At 44.3% G+C, this 25,334-nt stretch overlaps 1 protein-coding gene across 4 annotated transcripts in view; it reads right to left on the bottom strand.

The window, feature by feature from the left end:
- Nucleotides 1-25,334, bottom strand: part of RALGAPA2 (Ral GTPase activating protein catalytic subunit alpha 2) — a 3,672,963-nt gene that overhangs the window by 1,996,287 nt on the left and 1,651,342 nt on the right. For all 4 annotated transcript variants that reach the window (XM_069608069.1, XM_069608071.1, XM_069608070.1 and 1 more), the window contains one exon: nt 10,639-10,832. In XM_069608069.1, the coding sequence (XP_069464170.1) occupies nt 10,639-10,832 (194 nt within the window). The remainder of the gene's footprint in view (nt 1-10,638; nt 10,833-25,334) is intronic.

The following is a 25,334-nucleotide window of genomic DNA, read 5'->3' as shown; positions in this document are numbered from 1 at the left end:
GAATTTTGTTCACTACCTTGCTCATCAAAGGAGTTGGGGGAAAAGCGTAAGCAAATTTCCCTGACCAATTCATCCATAGGGTGTTCCCCTTGGAACCTGGATGCGTAGTCGGGGCATTGTTTAATTTCTCTTGTAGCGAACAAGTAACAAGTCTAGCCCCACGGTGAGAAGATGTGGTCTACGACACTTGCGTCTAGTTGCCACTCGTGTTCTTCTGATATGGGATCTCTGCTCAGAGAGTCTGCTAGAGTGTTAAATACCCCTGGAACATGTTGGGAGCATAGGAACATCCCCCGCCTGAGTGCCCATCTCCATACTTTGTGTCAGCCTGGCCATATTTGCAGAGTGTGTGCACCCCTGCTTGTTTATATAGAACATTGCAGTGGTGCGGTCAGTTAGGATTTGTACCGACTGATTAGTTAACCGCACTTCGAATGCCTGAAGTGTTTGAATACTGCTAGGAGATCCAGCAGGTTGATGTGGTTCGGTGCTTTGATGCAAGTCCACAGACCATGTGCTGTGTGGTGAAGGTAGTGTGCGCCCCATTAGGTGAGTGATGCGTCTGTTATAACGATCAGTTGAACTGCTGGGTCGTGGAAGGGTTTTCATTTGGACAGGTTTTCCTTTGTCCACCAGCATAGGTTTTTTACTAGTGTTGGCGAAACGACCACTAGATCATCCCACTGAAAATAAATTAGCATCTGCATTCCCCAGGCTACTGCAGAAGTAGCGGTCTACCAGATCGGAGTGAGCATCTGATTTCTCAGAATGACAGATTGATTACAACCTTTATAGGATATTCCTGATACCCTATAAAGGAATAGTGTGCTCAAAAATATTGTCCCAAACGATGGGCAATAATCAAAAACATGTATTAAACATAATTTTAAAGAAAGTTCCTATGTAAACTGTTGAGCAAACAAGACTCAAAGTGTTTACATGGGAGCATCCATTTTGCCATTTCAGGCAGCCTCCTCGGCTCATGTTAAGCTCTGCCCTAGCGGCGCTAAACAAGCAGCAAAAGCCCCCTACTGAGAGCCTTTGCTTACTGCAGCCAGAGCAGAGCTGTACATGGAGGAGGCTGCCTTCACTTTCATTTTACGTTTTCTGTGCTCCCCAAGCCCAGGGAAGCACAGAAAACGTAAAATAAAAAGCAAAAGCAAAGGCGCAGCATTTCTAAATACAAAGTTGTTGTATTTGTGATTGCTGTGGTTAGAAAAACACAGAAAATCATGAATACAACAATGTTGTATTTCTGACTGCCCCGGCTTCAGCTTTGAGTCTCCTAGGATCCCCCGGGTCGGGGGAGACCAGGAGGCTCAAAGCTGAAGCACAGCAAACATAAATACAACTTTATAAGTGCTGCAAGTTAGTAAGAAAACAACAGCATTTATTTTGCAGTGCTTTGAAAAAAGAATGAAATTTAAAGCACTTACCAGCAGCAGCTTGTGTTAATCTGCTCTCCAGCAATAATGAAGCAAAAGCCATCTGCTGGTAGCTTTTGTTTATTACAGCTGGCTGGCTTTTGCTTCATTAGTGCCGCAAGGGCAGAGATTAACACAAGCACAGGAGGCTCATCCATTTCACAAAATGGATGTCTCCTAGTGCTTGAAATGTGTGACTTTGAGCCTCATTTGCTCAAAAGTTTACATAGGAACTTAAATATTTTTTTATCATGGCCCATCTTTTCAGCCAATACAATTTTTGAGTGAACTATTCCTTTAAGAACCATAGTCAAATTAATGCCCCTAATGTTTTATAGTGTAGGGGAGAGACCCTTGTATATGTATATGAAGAATAAAATCTGAGCAAACTAGGATTTTTAATCGGGTTCGACTTTCACTTGTCCTTGTTAAATTAAATATCATTTGAAGTCCAACTACTCTATTGGCTTGAACCGAAGGAAGGATAATGGACAAATGTGTTTTTTTTTTTTTTACCAGAAATTACCGCTCCATATCAATGGAATTTCATACCCTTGCCCTTTTTCAAGTACATGATATTAATGATTTGACAGGATCAAATTGTTATTGCATTACCATTGTGTTGAAATGCAACATCATTGAAATTGTTTTGTATACACTGCAACATACAGCACAGTTGATACAAAAAATATTGGATCCATGTATTATTCAGAAGTCATTGTATACAATGTTTTAAGGGAATGTACCCGTTCGAATAGTGATTCCATTTCCCTCATAAGAGGCTTAGTCATTCAAAGGTAAGAAGTTAAACTACATTACGTTTTATTTGTATTTACATTTAAGTCTGGAGTTACTAATGAAGAAATGCAAATATGTACCCTAGGTTTTAAAGTCTAAATCCATGCAAGATATTTTCTATTTTTAAGTGCAATTACTACTTCAAAACAGTTTCTCGACCCAACATTTGGTGGGTGGCGAGATCATAATGTAGAGGAAACATTAAACTGGTGTTACTCATCGACTACACATCTGAAAAAGGTAATTGAGATGATGTTTTGTGGAGGATTGTTGAATTGCCCTGAATGGTTGTCACCCATTTAATAATATCTGACAGCATGGAACATTGTTTGTGTGTGTGATTTCCTCACAAACCACAATCGGAAGAAAGCCCAATGTATCCATACCTCACAACCATTTTGAAATTACAATAAGTAAATGATGACTTGAAAAGTAGAATTCTGGAAATGGAAAGACGGTTAGGGATTTCCAAAGGGATAAAGGAATGCACTAGAAGGAAAAGTGGACTATGTTAAGAATACTAATGGTAACATATTACTTAACTGGGTGTGGGTGGCAAGGTGGGGCAGAGGTGTTGGGGAAAGGTGAAGGTTGTTAAGCAAACAAGAAAGGGTTCAGAGTGATTTTACCACAAATGCAAAATATGTTTTCAGGAGATGAAGATCTGGATTTCCAACATCTTTCTCAGTACCAGTGTGTGGGCTCCCAGATGAACCAGCTTTATCCTCTTGGGCAAAGGTTCAACTAGGGCAGGCTCGGGCACTGGGCATGTCCCAGAAGACTTGAGCAACAGGCACATTAAAGGGTGTTGGTCCTCAGCTATCTCGTAAATTCTCACAGAGACATTCAAGCTTTGTGTGGATCAGACTGTCACAGAAAGTGGGATCGGCAAAGGCAACTATCCATTGAACGATGTACAATAAATCAAACTTGTTAGAATTCTGGTCTAGTACCTGAGCTGGCTAAAGAAGTTTCTGTACAGCAATCCTTCTCATCCAGGATTTGGAGGGTTTCAAGGGAGGTTATGTAGAGGGCGAGGTGCACTGGAAAACAGCAGCAAATCAGGCAGTTTGCTAAAAATACTTGGTAAAAGGCGCTGGAATGGACAATAGCTCAGAGGAGCATTACTTATGATGCTCTTGTGTTGCTTCCTCAACCACAATGAAAGATAAAGGACTGGCAGAACAAAGATCCTCCCCTCATTTTTTCTTAAGTGTAGCGACCACGCTAATGGAGGGGGGGGAGTGGCTTCCCCTTGCATTATAAAGCATCAACATGAGATTGGTTAACTAGATGGGTCCCTTGAGGTACGCATACCTCTCTCACAGATCTTCGAGTGCAACACTGCTGGGTGAAACTCGCTGCATCAACCTGGCTAGAATAACTTTTTTTTTTGTTCGGTACAATGCCAGCAGGAGGAGCGTTTGACCCACACAGCCTTATGCAAAGTCCCCAAAACCAGAATGAGCTAATCTGAAATCCAGGCTGTTACAGCTTCTCCTTAACTGACAGTTTGCTCCTTGAAGATCATTAGTTTTATGAGCAGAATGCACAACTGTTCAGAACAGAACTAAGCCAGATTCTTCCACAACAGTTTATTGATGTTCATGGTAGGATAGCACATGACCAACTGCTTTCACCCTCTGGGGGGCTTACTTGTACAGATACTGCATATGGTGCACCAGTAACAACAATGAGAGGGAGAGACTATGAGTGACTTTCAGAACTTTGTCCAGACTTTGAGGCAAAGTACAACTTTGGGCATTGTCCTTCAAAACGAGGTCAAGTGCCATCGGCAAAATAGGACCTCATCTGGAATGCATAAATGAGAAACCATTTCAAAGTGACATGGGTGCAATTCTCACACAAAGATTGCAAGTGTTAACCAGATTTCTGCTTGCCAGGCAGGTCACAGAACTACGAGAGTCAGCTGCAGCAAACTGAGGCAATAAAGCATACTACTTGAACCCAGAGCATTGCAGCATAGAATGTCTGAGAAAGAAGCAATATGGTTTAAGTTACTTACCTGTAACTATTGTTCTCCAGCATGGGTTTGGCATGGATTCACATGCTCATGAATATTCCCCGTTGTCAGGATTGGAATTCTCGGTAAAAGAAAAAACAGTTTCACTTTCACTTACAAACTGTATTTCTCCTATAAATCAATCACTGCCTTTTGGGTCATACTGTCCCCATTCAATGACAGTCCTCTCCCCAAGTCCCTCCTCTGGCAGCCATCTTCAGATTTGGTAAGCACGTAAAGTGGAAGTATGACCAAGAAGAGCCGCATAGTGGCTGAAAGGAGGGTTCGCATGTGAATCCATGACAGACCCATCCTGGAAAACAATAGTTATAGGTAAGTAACTTAAACCTTCTCCAGCATGGATTCACAAGCTCATGAATAACAAATACATAGCATTACAACATTACACAACCATGGGAGGTAGCAAGGCTCAAAAGAAGCAATAATTCTTGCCTTGGAACAGACTCGCCTCAAGCGAACAGGTTGTGTAGCACTGCTTGGCCCACTCTGGATTCCTCCATGGAATCCCAGTCGACGCAGTAGAACTTCGTGATGATGTGCGTGGACCTCTACGTACCAACCCTGCAAATGTCCAGTAGCGACACACCAGACAGGAATGCCGTTGTCGCAGCGATCACTCTGTTGGAATGGGTTCTCGATGGCCAGACAGCTGATGGTTCGTCAGCCGGTGACTGTGCTTGATGCAGCCGGAGAGCCACCTTGAAACGGAAGCCTTGGACAAGGCCTTGCCATGGTTTACAGGGCCAAAGTTCACAAACAGTTGTGAAGTCTTCCGAAAACTCTTCGTGCTTGTCACATAGAACTTCAGGCCATGAGCAAGGTGCAGCGAGTGCAAGGCCCTTTCCGCCGGCGACAAAGGTTTCGGGGGAAGAAAAAAAAGGTAACACTAAAGGCTCGTTGAGGTGGAAGTCCAACTGAGCCTTCGGCATGAAAGAGGGGTGCGTACACAGCACCACCCTCAATTTGTGGAAAGTCAGGTACGATTGCTTGCAGGATAGGGCCTGGATCTCACCTACCCTTCTGGCAGAGGTGATGGCCACAAGGAAAGCCATTTTCCACAAGAGACATTTGAGTGGGGCCTAAGGCAAAGGCTTAAAGGGCCCCCCCCCCCCATGAGCCTTGTCAGAACCACGTTCAATTCCCAATCCGGGGCAGAAGCCTTCACCGGCAGAAAAGATCGGACAAGTCCTTTGAGAAACTCCTTCATGAGTAGATGGGATCAAAGTGAAGATCTTCCTGGGGACCTGGTGTAGTGGGAGATAGCCGCCAGATGTACCTTTAGGGAGACATGCACCAGCATGGCCTTGGCCAAGGATCGCGATTATGGAAGGATCTGTGGAGCCGTGACCCTCAGAGGGGTAATCTTCTGTGACCGGCACCACTTCGCGTAACACTTTCACTTGTGTCCATAGCACTTCAAGGTCGACGACGCCTTGGCAAGTACCTCTATGCAGTCCGCTGGCAACTCATACCCTCCAAACTCTGGTGCTGCAGGTGCCAAGCCCTCAGGTTCAGCGATCCTGGGTCGTGATGAAGGATTGCGCCTCCTTCTCTGGTGAGAAGATACAGAAAAACTGGCAACTTGACAGAGGTGACACTGACAGACTGAGAAGGTCTGGATACCAAATCTGCCTTGGTCACACCAGGGCGAGGAGTATCATCTTGCATTGACACTGAGTATGTTGATGACTCGTAGCAGGAGAGGGAACGGAGGAAACGCGTACAGAAACAGCACTTCCCACAGAAAGGAGAAAGCGTCCCCCAGGCTCATAGGCTGGTGGAATCTGTTGGCAAACCTCTGTCATTTGGAGTTCACCGCTGTTGCAAACAGATTGATCTGGGGTCTGCCCCATTTGACAAACAGGCGGTGCACCTGATCCTGACGAAGCTCCTACTCGTGGCAGAAGCGCAGTTCCCTGCTGAGGGAGTATGCAATGGTGTTCTTGACTCCCGCCAGGTGGAGAGGGATGAGGAACTTCCTCTGTCCAATGGCCCAGCACCACAAATCCTGCGCTTCCTTGTAGAGTGCAGGGGATCGAGTGCCCCCTGCTTCCTGATGTAAAACATGGTGGTCTGTAAAGATCCTCACCACCTAACCTTTCAGAGACGTTAGGAACAACGTGAGGGCCCAGAAATCTGCCTGTAGCTCCAGGATGTTGATCTGAAGATCTTTCTCCTCTGGCAGCCCGAGGCCTCTGGCATGCAGACATCCGGTGTGTGCTTGCTCCCCAACCTTCCAGCGAGGCGTCTGTGGTGACAGTCTCCTGGTATGGGGGTTTTAAAATCCAGTGCCCTGGGCGATGTTGAGGTGGATGCCCCACCACTCCATCACCCATCGGAACTCTTCGTTGAGAGAGGAATTCCTGTAGGGGTTGCATCTGCAACCTGCAGAGATGGACGAGGTAGATGCAGGATGACATCATGCCCAGTAACAACTTGATGGCCTGCACCGTGGCCGTCTTTGTCGATGATCGTCGCTGCATCTCCTTGAATGGCTGCCAGCCTCTCCTCCTAGGGCAAAGCCAGGCAAGACACCGTATTGAGTCTGGCGCCTAGTAACAGCGCATTCTGCAATGGCTTTAAGCAGGACTTTGGATAGCTGATGGGCAATCCCAGATCCGTCAATAACCAGATGATTGTCTCAGTGTGTCCGTCGGGCAGCTCCTGCGAGCAGGGAGGGATCAGCCAGTCGTCCAGGTACAGGTATACGTGTATGCCCTGTAGACACAGATGGGCTGGCACTGGTGCCAGGCATTTCGTGAACACTCAAGTTTGACTTCAAGCCGAAAGATCCAGCCTATGTTCTAGAAAGCAAGATAGGTAGGGCCTTGAACTAGTAGAGCTGACCCTGCACCACGAAACGTATAAACTTCTGATGTTTCTTGTAAATGAGGACGTGGAAATGGAAGTCCTCCAGGCCCAACGACATCAAGAAGTCTCCTTTTTCCAGTTGGCTGAGCATGTGTTGCAACGTGACCATCCTGAACTTTTGGGACTTTAGGTATTTATTCAGACATTGTCTTCTTTCTGACTAGAAAGTATCTAGAATAGACTCCGGAGCCCCGGAGCGGTTGGGGAACTAGCTCTATCGGCCCTTTTTTGCAGCATGGCTCGTACCTCTTGCAAAAGCTGAGGGATGTGGTGCTCCTGACGGGGAACCGGAGCAATTCGCATACACCTGCATTGGAACTCCAGGGGGTTTCCTTGGGCAAGAGCGTCTAGCACCCATCTGTCAGTGGTGATCTTTCTCCACTCGCTGACAAACCTCGTCAGCTGGCCTCCAACCAGGGTGCACGAGTGGGGGCCCAAAGTCCTGATCGATTCAGACTTGCTGCAGCGCCAGTTTCTTGCCATGCGGGCGATGCTGTCCTCTGCTACCATAGGCCTGGGAAGAGCATCTGTAGGCTTCTTGCATTGAGGATCTGGAAGGCTGTCTGTACGATGTGAAGAACCCTTTTGAAGACTATCTGGACTTTCCCCTGGAGGAGCGAAAAGACGAGCGGTGCAGCTGGTGAGTGCCAGGGAACGGGTCGTCTCTGTATCCGTCTTGATGGCCTGGAGGAACTCATAGATGGCCTTGCCAGACCGATTTTATCCATCGAAGGGCATGCCCAGCACCTTTGCTTGGACCTCCTGATGGAAATGTGTGGCTTTCACCCAACTTTGTTGACAAAGGCAGATACTGTTCCCCATTTGCCGGAACCCCTTGTCGGCAACTTCCAATACCACTAATGGCATGATCCAACACCACTTCCCCTTCTTGGAAGAGAGGGAAGGCCTCCATCTTCTTATCGTCAAGGAGTAACTCCAGGATAGGTCCCAGCTTGTACCACAATTCCCTGTCGTACCATGCCAGGATTGCCAGTGTGTTGGCCACCTTGATAGTGGACGCAGCGGTGTAAATCACCTTCTTCCACATGGCGTCCATCCTTTTCCCCTTGCTGTCCGGAAGGAACTGAATAAGACAAGGACAGGTTAGCTGACCATTTCCTCGTGGAAGCCAACACCACCGAATCCAGCGATGGCTGCGACCTCAGGCAATTGGGTGTGGAGTCCGGCACCCTACATTTCTTCTCCAGCCTATCCCGTTTGGCTGGAGCCATGCAAGGGTTCTTCATGAGGGGCAGGCCCTCCTCCCAATCATCTTCCTAAAATGGCACTGCCATGATAGTCTTCCTCTTGGCCTCGCGCCTTTGATACAAGAAGCCCTCCTTTTTGATTTCCTCGGGCACCAGCTGGAATAGCTTGGAGGCCCTGGAAATGATGGAGTGGAACGATCCCACATCATCATGGATCTCTGACACCAAGGGGTGTAGAGTCAACAGAATATCCAAGGAAATGTCCCTTGACTGAGAAGGCAAAACAGGAAAACTAGGCCCTGCGCCGTCGTCCTCTTCAACATCCTCGTGGACCGTGTACAAGGACTCCTGTTCTTCGTTGTCCATGAATGAGACCTCCATGGCTTGGGCAACAGCCTTTGAGGGCTGTTTCGGGGCCCACCTTTTTGTCCCCCCCTCCCTCCCCCCGAGTGTCTTGAACTGAGGCTTGGACCGATTTCACCCCTTCTGGCATGCCTGCAGACTTTGCCAAAGTCACTGCAGCGGTGTTGTGCCTTGGGGGCAGGGACACTTTCGGAGCTGTGGGAGCTACCTTTGTGGGATCAGCCCCATTAGCTGCTGTGGTAGTACTAGTCGTCAACGGAGTCGCCAACAAGGTCTTTGCCTGTGCCAGTTGAGCCTGCTTGGGCTCCGCAGATTTCCCCTCCTCTGTCCGTGGCTTCTCAGACTTCTCACTTAGTTTAGCTGGGTTAGAGGACTTCCTCTTTGAAGAGGAGCTTGAAGGTATGCTGGCAATGGAGGCGGAAGGTGATGCAGATTGCGCCCTATCCACTTTCGGATTCGCTTCCGTAGCGAACCCGGACTGGGACTTGCGGCTATTGGACTTATTTTGGGCCCCTACGGATGAGGCGCCCTCAAAGGACTTAGAAGACCGCTCTTTGGACTGGCCGGTACTGGGCGAGGCATGACCCTGCTCGGAGCACGGGTCAGAGGCATTGGTGTTAAGCCACGCCACCAGCCTACGTGTTATCCGCTTCAGACCTAATCAGGACAGCATACAAGGACGGACATAAACTCAGAGCCGAGAGGCCCATTCAGGACCTAAGACTGGGAGCAAACAGAAACGCATCATCCTAGACAGGAACCCCACCCAATACTTCATAGCCCCCTTACCTAATACGTAGCCTTGATAAAGACCCCATAGGTCGAAACATGTGTCGGCTGTCCACTACTAATACTAAATGTATTTGCTTGAATAATTAACACTGGACCCACCAAATACTGTGCGGATACTCATCCTTTTTCGATATACCCAGTGTGAGGTAACCAGTGCGAGGTCTCTTACCACGCCACCAGCCTACTATGCCTGTCCGTCGTTTTCTTTGAGAAACCGAGGCATACCTCGCACTCTACTTCTTTGTGGTCCGAGTGCAGGCAGCAGAGGCACTGCAGGTGCTTATACTCCACAAACCAATTCTGTAGCCCGCATTTGGTGCAGGGACTGAAGAGGGACCTTCCCTCCTCTGTCATGGTCGGAGGGCATGAAGTAGGCCTTGTAGAATCTTCGATGGATCGTCGCCCTTGAGGGGCGTGAAACTTCACAGACAACAGATCCCTGCTGTCAGCAGATGAAGAAAAGAGCACACAGCTTCTTTAAAACAAAAATTTAACTTTTTCTATCAAAAACACGAAACGTACAAATAGCTCAAACTAGAGGACTCCCAACACTGAAGCGTGCAGTAAAAATCTGAAGATGGCTGCCAGAGGAGGGGCTTAGGGAGAGGACTGTCATTAGATGGGGGCAGTATGACCCAAAGTACAGTGATATGTTTAGGGGAGAAATACCGTTTTTGAGTGTAAGTGCAACTGTTTTTTCCTTTTACCGCGTATTCCAAGACTGACTGGGAATATTCATGAGCATGTGACCCCATGCTGGAGAAAAAAAGATTATAGTAGCACCAAGATTCACAGCTAGAAAGGGGGGAGAGCATGGCTAACAATGGTCATATGGTAGTAGGAAAATGCTGAAACGCAGGCAAAGATTCCAGTGCTGAGAAACCGAAGGATTTGGGAAGATGGTAACTTTACACACATGCACGTATGGTGACGGGTCAGAGCCTAGGTTAACGCAGTTTTCAATTCCCATCAATAGGTGCCAGAGATCCTATCCATTGGCAACAGAAAAGTGTGATGAGGTAGAAGTTTCTGTTTGACTACCGACCCTAACAAACAAGCATGTTCTCACATTCTTGTAATTCACAGCATGCCATAACACGAAACTAAGTGCATTATATTAGAAACTAAAATTAAATACCTTGGCAAGCTTGTACCACAATTCGTAGAGATAACCAAAGACTTTTGCATGTATTTTAGGAGACTGTATATTGTTCACATCTCCAAGGATTCCCAATATGCGCCGAAACAAAACAGCAGCGGAATCTTGATGCCAACCAGTGAGACTGCCACCAGCAACAATACTGCAGTCATCTGCAAGACACTCATTGCTGTCTGGAAAAAAAGAACAAATGGTACATGATTTCTTAATAACTCTAGGTGTTGGCTTTCAAATATTTCTCATACATTGTAAAACAAAGAAATATTACAAGACAAAGGGAAAATATATTAACAAACGCTTCAGAATCAGTAATGGGTACGTCATGTCACATACAAATGACCACCACTTTTCAAATTCCGAACTGGAAGTTACATTTTACTTACCTGCATGATCATTTCCACACTTAGCTAATTATGATTATTTCTTTACAAAAGTTTGAATTCTCTGATTACAGTAGAAGAATCTAAAATGATGTTCTGAAAGTTTATAAGCAAAGTGTGAAGGCATGAGATGCACAGTATGTGCCTCCAAAATGTCCAAGAAACCCTTACCAGTAGATCCTCTGTGCACATCATTAAACAGTAGCAAGGCGGTTAAATCCCTTCAGAAAACCATCCTAAATACAGCAGGTCCTAATGAATCCACTGGCGGATGCAATGCCATCCCACACAGGCTTTCAATATTTGCGCTTCATGACAGATCAAGGCTGAAAGAAAGGTCTGATGATGCCCTTGTCAAGTAAGGTTTAATGTGTGTGAAATCCGACAGCTCTTAACTTCTGAGGCAGGCAGACGACATGACCATATATGACAACATCTGATTCCCACTGATTCTTGGAGGACAACACGTTAGGCTCTTGGGCTTGGCACTTAATTTGCACTGGGTGCCGTGTAGGGCCACCCCCAAGGTTCTAAATTACAACAAAAGTTGCAGGGCTGACAAATTCTGTCTGTACCCATTTACTGTTTAACAACACAGACACAATACATTTATTAAAATACAATTTCTATGGCTAATGTCACCTATAGTTGACTAAATATCCCTCTTCAAAGAGTCTAAATATCCCTCAAGTGAATATTCTCTCCCTAGTGAGCGCTGAGGTAATGCCATGGTTAGATGCATTCAGAGCAAAAATAGTGATGGTTTCCCAACCCCACCTTTTTATGTATTCCCTTGTAGGGAATGTGGAAACCAAGACGCCCGTAGAAAGAAATATGAGACGCTCTCCCCTGAAAAGAAATATGAATACGGAGATCAAGACATATAAGAAGAAGACTGTCTTTTTTAATTAATTTAAATTTGATACTCGATGTCAAGTTTTGAATCCTGAAGAAAGCGGAGAGAATCTTCCATTCTGCTGAAAACGGTTGACACAAAGTTCAGGGTGATAACCTGACCTCCAAGACATGCATAACAATCAGCAAGCTTGGCTAAATGGTATCATTTTAAGAGAAGTGTTTTGCTATGTAAAATGGAAAGTAAAATACAGACACATACAAAAATCTATTAATCTCCAAAACAGATTGTATGTTTTTACAAATGTGAAGAATCGCTGATTGTAATTGATAAGTCACATGGGAAGGAAGCAATATGAATAAAAAGAACAAAATTGACTTCCGTAAATGTGCACCAATTTTTAGAGATTAGAAAAAGTATTGAGCGAGGGTAGGGCGAGTCTCTTATTTATCCCCTAACCTAGGTGTTACATCAGCGTTCACTAGGGAGAGAATATTCACTTGAGGGATATTTAAACTCTTTGAACAGGGATATTTAGTCAACTATAGACGACTTTAGCCATATAAATTGTATTTTAATACATTTGTTCTGTCTGTGTTGTGTTAAACACCCCCACGGTTCACTCTGTTAGACTAAAACAGAAAAAGCTTTACGAACTACTGGAGCCCACACAGCATTCTGTGATAGGAGACAAACAAGGTACATTTTTGCACCCTACTTCTATGAATTTTAAGACCTCGATAGGCCATATTCAAAGGTGCACCCCAAAGGAGGTCTTCGATGAGGACTCAATGGTAAAAAATAAAATTTTATTTACTAGGCAGGAAAATTGTTGAAAATGGAGAGGGCTTGCACCAAGGGCATAGGTTTGGAGCATGGGTCTCACACCCAGTATTTTGTCTTGCTATTACTTCACAGTGCTAGTTCTATTTCATGAGTGTCACAAAAAAGTCCACTGAATACACAGACACATAGTATTGTACAATGGTACAGAAAGTGAAGTAATGCCAATAAAGGAATGTAGAACACAAAGAAGGACTATGTAACATCATCAAAAGGGCCAGGGTCCTTTGTTTGAACTCAGTAGCTCTCATGAGGGGGCGTAACAGGGAGGAGGGGGGTTGGGGACCTTCAGATGTTCTTAATGCTGATTTGTTTATTGGTATCGCAATCTGTTGACCTGTCTTATGCAAAATGTTCAATAAAAACTAAATGGAAAAAAAAGAGCCAGGATCAGTGTATCCCTTGCTCTATATGGCCCAATGGTTTGCAGTCCAAAGATCCAGCCTATGTTCTAGAAAGCAAGATTCCTAGCAGCCACACTCAGGATAATGTGAAACGTCATTCAGTCTCTCATGAAGTTTAGTGCCTTTACCTCTTTCACCGTGGTGGGATGTGATCAACCAAGACTCTGGCCATTGTTCGTCATCTGTGCCTTGAACATGCTACCTCCTGGAATGGTAGAGGCCCTCCCGTGATTGTTGAACTCCTCATAGGTCTGGAATTGAAAGCTATGTAGTTCTGTCGCCTCACTGCCTCTCTCTTTCTCACTCTCAGTAATAACAGCTCTCAGGTACCTTGTCCTTCTCTACGCCCATCTAGTGGAGACTAGTGCCATTTACACAGAGGGTGATATGGTGAATGGGACAATAAGGGCTCTAATAAGCTGGGTCATTCCTTTCTTGGTTGCACCAACCCTGACATAGGGTATCAGGTAATAAAATTGCGGCAAAAATGTTGTGGTTTGACCCTGTAAAGGTGTACCCTATTATACCATTTAAGGGAAGCGGGGGTTGCGGTAATGTCCACCGCTCCCCTTAAATGGTATAATGGGTCTGGAATTTGTAGTGGTGTACCCGGCATCCTTTACAGGATTGTGGCGGCAAAACCACAGCATTTGTGCCACGATATTTTGTATACACTGCCATTTTTGCCACAATTTTAAGACATGGAACCGACCCAGTGTGCCTATCTCCTCCCTTTGTGGGTAGCCCCTTCCCCGCTAGGGGATAGCTCTACCGTATTAACTTGTGTGCCCCCCATGTTAGGTTTTGCTCCCTGACCCAGTGACTGCCTGTGAAGTTTATAGCAAACTGGAGAGCTATCCAACTAGTCCATAGATTCTCGGTTTGCTATCTGCAAGAGACATGTGCATTCCAGATCTCTTGTAAGCCTTGAGAGGAATAAGGTAGCTCTGGTTGATCCCCATATTGCTTGATAATGGTAAGGGTACCTGTGCAGCAGACAACTATTTAGAGAGTGCTTTGGGGGTGGATGGTAATAGCTGTCCATGATTCGAGTGCCCAGTCTTGATAAAAAAAAAAAAACTTTCATTGGTGTAAGCATTTTGGCATTCTTGTTGTGTGCTGTATGCCGCTGTTGGGTTCTGCAAGGGCAAATTGCAGCATGCCATTATGTCATGTAAGCACAACTGATCCAGATTGCAGTAAACCCAACTAGTTTCCACCTATCGGCCGTATAATAGGAGTACCATACTATATAAAGGCAATTCCTGGCAAATAAGTGTTACTCTCTGTGCATTGGTCTACAGCTGATAAACCGTGCGAGTATCTGGCCATGTCATTCAATTTCCTATCAAATGCACACGAATCATTAAAACACGATCGGTTTTGTCCGGATCCATGTGATTTTACTTAATAGAAAGCAGTGAATGACAATAACAGTGAATAGAAAACATGGGGAAAAAGATCACTTTCTTTTTTCTATTTGGGGAGATTCCCCACCCCAGCCCCCTGATTCCCTATGCCTGTAACACCACTCTCAACCCTTTCCCCACCCCCTTCAGCCCCTTACCCCCACCCACTATACACATTTTTAAACATTTTCGATTTTTTTTTCTCTGTTTTCTATTCGCTGTTATTGTATTACCTGTAATTGTTTGCACTATTATCACTGGATACCGCTTCGTCCATGATTGTTTTAAGTGCATTGGCAGGGCACCCCTCCCATACTGATTTCTCTAGAGAGGTAACACATTGAAGCCAAGGGTAGGGGGCTGACGCAGCAGTAACATACTGAGAAGCGTATCACAAATGCACACACGGTACATATCACACACAAACATGCACATGTGTACAATATATTAACCTCTTGTATCATCAATTGGAAGTATTTCCGATTGCTTAATGAGTTCAGTGATTTTAAGTTGCGCTTACAGTAGCATGTGAACGCAAAATGCATAGTCGGTCCGTAAATGGAAATGCTAGATGAATGTATTCAAATGGAATTTTGACAGCCATTCATAAGGATATATTAAAGGATTTTGGCCAAGAGCTGAACCGGATATCTGACGTCAAAGTACACTTATTTTCAGGAAATAATCTGTTGATCGTTGTAGGCATTTGAAATGACAAATAAATGACATTACTAAATATGACCACTGGGTGGTAGGCTAAACCCACGAATCGAAAACCCCGATCAGCGAGCAAAAGACCTGCCAGTTTACAGTAGGATGGTCCTTTCTGTAGGTGGAGCTTTTACACTGGTTCGGAAAGCTGTGCAAACATTTGTTTATAAAAAAAACAAATCTATAAATAGATCATCAGTCAACAAAACGTAGGATAACAGAATAAAGTGAGTAACAACGATTCCAGCAGAGTAAAATGGAAGAGGCTAATAGGAACTGGTGTCAAGGTGCTGCAGATCACTGGGGTCACACTCTGCTGCTCGCCCTCAACCTTAAACTGGCTTCTCAGTCTTCCTGCTGAGCTTTAGCCATGAGGTGCCTTCTCACCAGACTTCTGTAACAGCAGTGAAAAGCAAGAAAGGTGGCATAGACTCAAGAAAAAGCCACTCACCATAGTGAGTACATTGCTCCAACTGGAATACCATTTCCTCACTACTGGTTGGGTGTCCCTCCATAGAGATGGGATCAGAGATATTTGCACAGCGGTGCGTCACGGGGAGTGGCTCCGATCCACTAGCTCCCACCCACCAGTGTCCGTCAATCCCACCTTTCACGTACGCCGGCTCTGACGGCAACTTGATGCACTTTATGGCAGCTGGAGAGAGTGTCGTATTGAGCAAAGGGAACTCTGGACTAGGAGTACAGCAGTCCCCCTACATGAAGTAACGTTTATGTATTCTTAGGACCCATACCCATCCCCTCCACAATGGCCCAAAAGCTTTTCCACACCTGGAACTAGTAGTGTCCATGCAATGAGGTCTACAGAAAGCGGAAGGATTAACCACCTAGCACCTTATTGATAGCCTCCCACGGGATCTACATCTATAGAGCCCCACATGTCATCTTAGCTCGGACTGCATGGGCATGCAACCCACAAGAGGGAGAGAGTTTCTGAATTCTGTAAACTTTCATGATGCAAGTCATCAGGCATCGGGTGACCTAGAGCTGAAACACCAAATGTTACAAAGCTTCAGATTTATAGAATTCGTTGTTGTGAGCAAGGTACAACTTCAAAGCTCGACTGATGTACAATCAGTGCTTTGCTCTGCAAGCATTCAACTGAGGAACCAAGAAAAACATAGGGAGAATCGAAAAGACAAGACAATCTTAGCAAGGAAAACTATGGTGCATGCGAAACATAACCATATCCTTGTGGAACACCATGATCAGTTCTAAGGGTCTGATCACGAGTTGGGCGATAGCCCTTAACTGAGGCTGTAACGCTAATGCCGCCACATTTAGGTGCTGGCCTGATCACGAGTTGGGCGCTAAGTGGGCTGTGTTACCTCCAGCTTTTTGCTGGCAGTGAAAATCCCATTTAGAGCCCCGTTTTTTGAGCAATTACCGCTGGCGGTATTAGCGCAAAATAATTGTGCTGAAAATACCCCATTGGGTGCAAGGGACCAAATGGGAATTGCCCGTTCTCACCCAAACCCGCGATCCAGCGCTGATAGCACCGGACCAGGTGGCGCTAACAATTCACGTTGGGGGGTATCCTGGCAGTATGACCACCGGGATCCCACCCAACTCGTGAACAGGCCCCAAGCCGAGAAAGGTCGAATATCACTAACTCGCATAGTGTAGGCTAACACAACTAGAAGTACAATTTTCGAGGTGACTAATCTGATGTCTGTGGCGGTCATACACTTAAATGGTTTATGCACGAGAGCGGACAAGGCAGAGTTAATATACCATAACAAGTGTGAGGAATAATGACTGGAGGAAAAAGATTGTCTGGAACGCCGAGATGTTTCCTAACCACAAGACGAGTACACATGGCACTCCAAATTTGTAAAAGTCCCAATAGCAGCTATGTATGTCCTACAGGTGTCCACCAGAATACAGCTCTCTGCTAAAGAGGCTATAGATGAAAGCACATCATTCAGACTAAAAGAAAGAGGGCTGAAGCGATTTTGAAGGGCCCAACGATATAGAACCATTGCCATTTACTCTTGTACTGGCCACAAAAGGATTCTTTTTAGCAGCTTCAATGATCCTCAAACTGTTCTGAGAGAGTCTAAGAAGCCTTACCATCAATTGCTCAGGAACTAACTCTGATATTGAGGGAAGGGCTGAAGAACCAACCTGCTCTGAAATGTCTTTCTGGTTGATCCGGTCACCCGAAGGTTACTCGTCCTACAAATTACCCTGGCACGACGGTTGGAGGCTAACAGTATTTATTCAATATGCTATCCAAGTGTTCCAGAGTTAGTTGGAAACAGGTATTGACATCCATCCTGGGCGTTCCACAGAGACATAGCTCAGTGTAACCGGCGATTATGTAAGGGGCACGGATCACTTGGACTCCACTCACTGGGTTAATGGCCTGAACCAACCTGGGTTCCAATTAGTGACTGCAAACACGTATTTAAAAAAAAAAATGTATTTGGCTTAAAAATTGTTCACAAAGTAGAAAACCTTTAGCCATGATTTCACGATGTGTAAAACAGAACAAAGTGAAAAAGAAAAAGCATACAACAGGTCAGAATCAAAGAAAAAAAAAAGGAAAGAAAGAAGACAAGAAAATTGAACAAAAGAGACCCATTCAATGTAAAGTTAAAACGGTGCAGTTCAGGTGCTTAAAACATTTATTTGGTTTCGCCTTCCATCCAATGTTCCCAGGAAGAAGAACGACCTTGTTATGTTAGTCTCCGTTGTCAGCATTATAAGATTTGACGACATGCTGATTCAATTTTTCACTTGTGGTTACTCTATCAAGTTTTTCAAAGATTAGCTACAGGAATTTAGCTAAAGCCAAAATAATGTGTGTTTTCTGTCCTTCTATTAGAATCATCCACCAGACTTCGTTCGACCTTACACCGTACTTTGACATGATTTCTCCCATTACGAGGTTTCTTTCTGCCTTCAACGCTGGGCACAACAATACCAGATGTTGTAGCGATTCTTCCACATCTTCTTTATAACATAATCTGCATATGATAGCAGTGGGCTGCCCGTTCCTCTTACTTACGACTTATCTTGTTGGAAAGATGTTAAAACGGAGCGCATGTATTGGGATCTGAGAAACCAATTTGGGAAAATGCGCACATACATAGGTAGTACATTTAGCTTCTGAGCTCCAGACCAAAAGTCTCTGTAGTGTTTGTACTTGTGTATCGTCTCCAGTGTCTCGATCCAGTCGTTAGTGTATAGCTTCTTTATCTTGCCCGGATCTCTCCCTAGTGATTCGTCCGACTCATCCAGATCTTTGATAATCGTTTGACAGATGACTTGACACTCATTTCACATGTTTTCCCTACAATCCTTCATTGCATTCTTTAAGAGTCGAAACCCTCCCTTTGGATTATCTTCTGGGCATTTGCGATACAGGGAAATTTATTTCCACATTGCAGTAGCTTTAAGTGAAATCCAGGCCAATTCTCTTCTAACGTGAATTTGAATATTCTTTGGAAGCCCCAGGACTGCCTTCCAGAAGATAGCCTCTACACGTGGCCATATATCATCGGCTAGCAGGAGAGCCGTCTCGGCGCCATACGTCAAAATCGGCACGACTTTAGTTAGATAAAAAGTTACTAAAGGGATCAGTGTGAACAGACCGTACCTTTTTAACAGAAACTTCCCCTGTGCAGCAACATTTTTTAGCTTTCTTTCGCATTATGTCGATTCGTGGAGCTTCGTTCCTGCTTGTATTTACACATACTCCCAAATACGTTAATGTGTTGACTACGCTGATCTGTTGGCCTTTTAGTGACCAGGAGAGCCTCTTCCTCCCTCTACCACCCTCTGTTGCTCCTAATACCAGAATCCGAGATTTTTCAGGGTTGATTATTAGGTTGTTTGATTCCAGGTATATTTGGAGAGCATCAAGTTGCCGCTGTAACCCTATGGGGGTCTGATCAATTATGACGATGTCATCCGCATAAAGTAATCTCCCAATAGGCGTGTCCGATATCTTGGGAGGAAATGCTCGAATTTGCAGGAAGACTTCGTCAATGTCTGACAAGAACAGATAAAAAAGTTCTGGTGCAAACGGACAACCTTGTTTCAGGCCAACTTTTGTTGGGATGGCATCTGTCAACTGGCCCAATTTGTCTAGCTTGATTTTTATTGATGTATCACAATGGAGGTCTTAAATATTTTCTAACACTACTCCCGGGCAGCACCAGTTAGTGAGTTTTGTCCATAGCTTAGCCCTTCTAATTCAATCAAAAGCTTTTGACAAATCAATAAAGGAAAAGGCGACTTTTTGTCCCTTGCTGTATACAACCTTGGCCTTCAGTAGATTTATTAGAAAGATAAGTGAGGTACTGATTCCTTTGATGAAGCCGGATTACCATTGATCTTGGTGGCCTGTCACTCTACTCCATTTGATTAGGGCCTTCAATATAACGGTCACAAAGACTGCCAGCTACGTCCAGTAGCGCAATTGGGTGGTAGTTATCCGGATCTGTTCTCAGCCATTTTTTGAAGATTGGGACAACTACTGCCGTTTTCCAGCAAGAGGGTAAGTTTGATGATTTTAAGATGCCTGTATATAGATGGTGAAAAAAGCTGGCCCATTGCGAAGGGTTTTGTTTCATTAATGCGTTAGTCAGCCTGTCTGGGCCTGGGGCTCTTCAATTTTTAAGTCTCCTAATAATTTCTTCAATTGAGGAGGCCTCAATGTCTAATAGTTGTTCCACAGCGAGCAGGTGGTTGAGAGGCCCAGTTGGAAGGGAACATATTCTTTCTACATTGTCCCCTTCTACTTCTTGTAATTTTGTGTAATGCTTATACCATGTCTTGGCTGGTATTGGATTGGTCAACAGCGCATCTTGAGGTGCGTCCATTTAGTTTATGGTGGACCATATTGCCGCAATATTTTTTGTTTTAATATAATGTAGCATCAGTTGCGTATCTTGATTTAACATGCTTTTATTTAATGTAGGTGCAACCCATTTCTATATCTGTTTTAATGTATGCATCCCAAGGGAGTTGTTTGCGATTTTATGGCGTTTTAATCGCCCAATCGCTTTCTTTAGGGTTTTTTTTCAATATGATCTGTTTATCGTATGTATGCCGATGGCCATTGTTGTCCTATTTCCACATCTTTTTTCCACTACGAATTCTTGGAGTAGCGGTACACAGTTTATTTGATGATTGCCCTCTACCTCCCATGTTTGTTCAATCAATCTTGTTAAATTATTGATCAAGTCAGGCATTTCCTTCGCATTAATTCGTAATCCGTTTCAGCCCGGAATAATTTGAAGTTTGGACTTCTAGGAATCTACCTTGGAATTGTTAACGTTTGGGCAGACCATTTTTAACTGGTTGTGATCACTCTTACCAGTTGTGAGAACTACAATTTTTGTAATAATCCCGGTCATATTCGTAGAAACACAAATATAATCTAGTATATGTTTACTATGTACACCCTTCCAAGTAGATCTTCCTGCGATATCTCCCTCAATTGGGTCACTTAAGATTGTACAGTCCCCCGATTGAATGGTTCTTCGCCAAACAACTCCTCTCTTTTCTCGATTACTAGATTGTTAGTTGCGCCTCATTAATAGCTTTGTTTTGTCGATCTATGCATGTACAGTTAAGATCATCCACTATTATGATTATGAGATTGTTCCATTTGGTCCTTTCCTCGTCGATTAGTGATGCAATGTCATCCACCAAGTTCTTATTCCTTACGTCTACTGGATTTGAGTATAAATTCACTATTATCAGGACTCGTGGGTTAGCTGGATGATCTTTGGATATTTTTATAGCCACTAGTTGAATGAAAGGGGTCGGGTTCTGGGTGCAGAGTAATGTCCAATCTAGATAGTTTTTCACGGCTACAAGGAGTCCACTCATTGCTCTCCCTGTTTGTTTTTAATAGCTGGGTTTAGTAAGACCCAATAGCCTTCAATTATAGGTGTTTCTTGCAGCCACACTTCTTGGAGGCAGATAACTTCGGCTTCCTTAATTTGTGTTTCATTGTCGCAAAACAAATGGAGGAGCCTGTAGTGTTCCAGCTCAATAAGGACCATTCAGTTTTTCTCAGGCTTTCGGCGCTATTGTTTGTGTAGTTTTTCCACCAGTAAACCCGCTAACCACTTCCAGTTGGCTTCATCGCTGTCCAGATTAACTTTTTTGGTTACACAGCTTCCTTGCGTTTCCTTCCCTCGACGCCTCTTCTTTAGCCTCTCCTCGTGCATACGTTCCCTTTTGAGCCCCCTCTGTTCCTTCGTGTTGGGGTCGAGGAGGTTTTGTTTCTTTATATTTTTCGGTCTTATCCTATGTCAAATCGAAACCCATAGGTCTTAAGTCATGAGCTTCGTCAAGCAACAGTTGTTTAAGTAGTTTGGAAACTGAGTGGATTATAACTTTGTCTGTGTGTCGCTCCTCAGGAGATTCAATTACAGCAAGGTCTCTGGACGTTACCAATCTAAGAGTCTGTACGTGGTGTAATAACCAAACTACATTAGCTCTATTTAGCAGCAGACCATCATCAAGATAGAGCATTCTCTCTAAACATAGCTTTAAATTAACATCCACGTTACGTTCTTCCAGGTTAGTGTCCACCTTTTTCTTAATTTCATGTCCTGGAACTTGATTTACTTTTGCTTTGGCCAGAAGATTTAGGCTGACTTTTATCTTTGGTACTTCATCATTTGATTTTGCTTCCCTTACAGCGTTATTGGCAAGAGGTGGTTTCTCTCTTTTGTTCTGGCCTATAGCAGTTTCCTCCATCACAATTCTAACCTAACACATCTCCAAAGGGTTTAGGTTTGGATGGTTAGCCATTTCTTTCCTTCAGTCAGACTCTCTCACCTCTATAAGAGGTAATCTTAATTGCATTTAATATTCTCGTACGCTCTTTCAGACTGTCATCGTCTTTCTCAGAGGTATCAGTGCCTGTTTCATCATGTGCACTTGACTTATTTATCACGCTATCCTCTGACCATGTACTTTCTTCAGCTGAGATGCTGTAACTAGAGAGATCCATGAGATCGATTTCATTGGTTTCCTTGCGCCTCGATTTATCAGTCTCACTCCCTTCTCATAGAGCTCTATTTTGTCTGATTATTGCAGGCGTAGATTTCTTGGTCTTCATACTTTCTCCAGATCTTACTTGCATAACTGTCAGGTTTTTAATAAATGCACGACTGTTATTCGATCTTGCTTTTGAAGGATTTCCTGATTTTTCAATTTCTTTGTAGCTGCTTTTTTAGTAGGCTTATTACTCGGTGCTGCCTCCATTCTTGTTGGAAGGAGAGCTGCTTTGGTTGATTTTATGTTGGCCCCCTTTCTTTTTTCTGGTGAAAATTTCACATATTTTTCGGTCAGGATTGTCAACCTCTGGTCTTAGAGTTTTCGTTTGTCGGTTCACTCTCCGCTTCAATGATGTTTCATCTAGGTGGGTTGGCTGTTGCATACCGAGTTGTTTTAGGTTGTTCTCCTTATGCTTACCTTCCTTCAGGTGCTATAGGACTGTCGATTGTTGTGCCAAAGTTGTCTGCCCCCGAGATCTGGGAGCAGGGACTCTTTCACTACTCGTCAGTTTGTTTGTTTTCCCTTTTGTGCAGGGCTTACTTTCTTTGGGCTTGAGAGCCAACCCTGGATTTAGAAATATATCTGAATCGACCTGATAATGATTTCCGGTCGCATTAAAGTTGACATCCTTTATATTTATGTCAAAGGGGTCTGGAATTCTATCCACTTCTGGCTGTACACTAACCGCTCCCAACGATAGTCTAGACAATCTTCTTTCTGATTTTTCTTTTATAATTGGATCAAGTATGTCATGGAGTAGCTATTCTCCATATTTCTTTTATTGCAGTTACGAAACCTTTTACGAAGATCATCTTGGTATGGACTATTGCCAACATTGTGGTGTGGCCCTTTAGCGTTTCTTCCATAGTCTCATGCAGCTTCATGAAGGTAGTAAGACTAGCTGTTAAAGTTGAGACCAGATGACATCCCTTATATTTGGAGGGCTCATTTCCATTTGATGTTTCAGATGCTGTATTTGGTTCCTTATGTGATTCGGTAGTCGTTGTGGCAGCATCTTTCCTTAGTATTCTGCTCTCTCTCAGGTCACAGCTACCATTTTTTTTCATTTAAAGTTTGCATACTTTGGGTCTTATTTCCTTCAGATGGACCATTTCTTGAGACACTACTTGCCTTCTGCCTTTTTTGTTTTTCAATAGATTAAACATTTTCAATTTCCATGTTAAGTGAGTTTTCCAACGAGATTTGGTCCAATATTTCAGTCCCATCCATAACACTTTGTGATGTTATTTCATCCTGGCTAATCTGGGGAGTTACCAGATATTGTTTTCGTGTGTGGAGTGGCTGAATAAGTTCTTGGCTGGTATAGCTGCCTTCTCCCCTCTAGCCCCACATTTCTGTTTCTGCCATCATCCAAGTCCGAACTTCAAGCTTCAATCTTTATCCTTTCTGATTTCCACACAAGTTCAGTAGGGATGGTATTGAGGGCTTCTTGTGTGGCGCTCTATGGTGCTTCCAGTCAGTAGTACTTCTCCCTTGCATATCCATACAAATCTTCCTTTTGGCTATAGCTCTCAGCTCAGCCACCTCATTTGATGGAGTGCTTGTGTTGTGCTCCCTCTGATTTCTCCTTGTGCTCCCTCTGATTTCTCCTGTCTGTCAGCGGCTGCTTCTAGCTCGCAGAGCACCAAGGGCTGCTGTATTATGGTCCCTGCTGCACCATCCTCACAGGGGGCTTCGTTTCTCATTTGCCCTCCTTCAGAAGCTCAGACTAGAGGGGGTCGCACTGCCCATTCTTGCAGGCACACCCCTTAGGTCCTTGCTCCAGCAGCGGGTCTTCGTTGTTCGTTTCCTTTGTTGTTTCCTTGTGGGGTAAATTGTCAATAAAGAGAGCGGTGCTGGTCTCCACTTCCACTATGATGTTAATGGACATCCAGTATTTATTAGGCTATTCCGTGCCTTTTCACTTACACTGGATTAATTTTCATTTGTATTGTCCACCTCTACGGACCTCCCTCTCTCCTCCCTCTCCGTTAGGCAAGGCTGAATTTCTTCCATCAATGTTAGGTGACAAGGGGTGGGGTGGGGTGGGGGGGGATCTGGCTGGGTTCTATCTCCCACTTTCGATGTTTGTTATATCCCACCTCCCTTGACCCGTCACCCGCTTTCCGGTACTTTTAGATGCCCTTGGACAGTATCCCAATGCTGCCTTCCGCCTTACCCTGGCCACCAGACACTCTGCTCACACTCCACTACACTTCGCGTAGTAGGAGGTGGAGCTTAGTGTCAGAAGGCAAACGAGGACTGGGGAGATTATGATCCTTGCCTTCTCCACGGGCCGCTGCAGCCATTTGGAGCGGTCAATCAGGTAATATCCACGGGTTTCAAAAGGTTTCCACAATTGCTCACAGAGTCTGTCCAACACACCAGACACTCTGCTCACACTCCACGTATTTAGCAGTGAATGAAAAATAGTTTACCTGATAAATGTTCCTGAGTTTGAATCAACAGGGGATGGGATAGCTACTGTGAAAACCACGAAAATGGGCACACCTGGAGAAGGACAAATGAGTTTAATGGGGGGCTGAAAAGCTTGGTGGACAACACGTAATATAATGGGGAATGAAGAACCAATACAAAGCAACAGTAGCAGATGAAACACATTCACAATGAAGCAAGGTAATGGGGGACAGTGCACACACAAGAATGACTGCAGACCCAAGGCAATGATTACTGACACCAGGGATGCTAGTCAGCACTTAGCTTTAGTAAAAATGAATTGGCAGAATAAAAGGTAAATGCAAATGATCAGCAACAAGGCACAATAACAGCAGCTTTCTCTGACATGAGTGATGCAATATGAAAGTAGTATTTACATATTTCAATGGGGAACACTTTAAATCAGGTTGAATATTACATAGGTGAAATATATGCAACAGTTCAAAAGACACTGGAGGATTTTACTCTGTATACAGAGGCTACTGAAACTGTTCAAATTAAATACTGTACACCAACTTTAATAGGGAAACAATCACCATTCTTTGGTAAAACCACACAATGAGCGAAG

Source organism: Ambystoma mexicanum, chromosome 4q (genome assembly GCF_040938575.1).
Source record: "Ambystoma mexicanum isolate Mex_15411 chromosome 4q, UKY_AmexF1_1, whole genome shotgun sequence".
Lineage (NCBI taxonomy): Eukaryota > Metazoa > Chordata > Amphibia > Caudata > Ambystomatidae > Ambystoma > Ambystoma mexicanum.
This window is presented reverse-complemented; position numbering and strand designations above follow the sequence as displayed.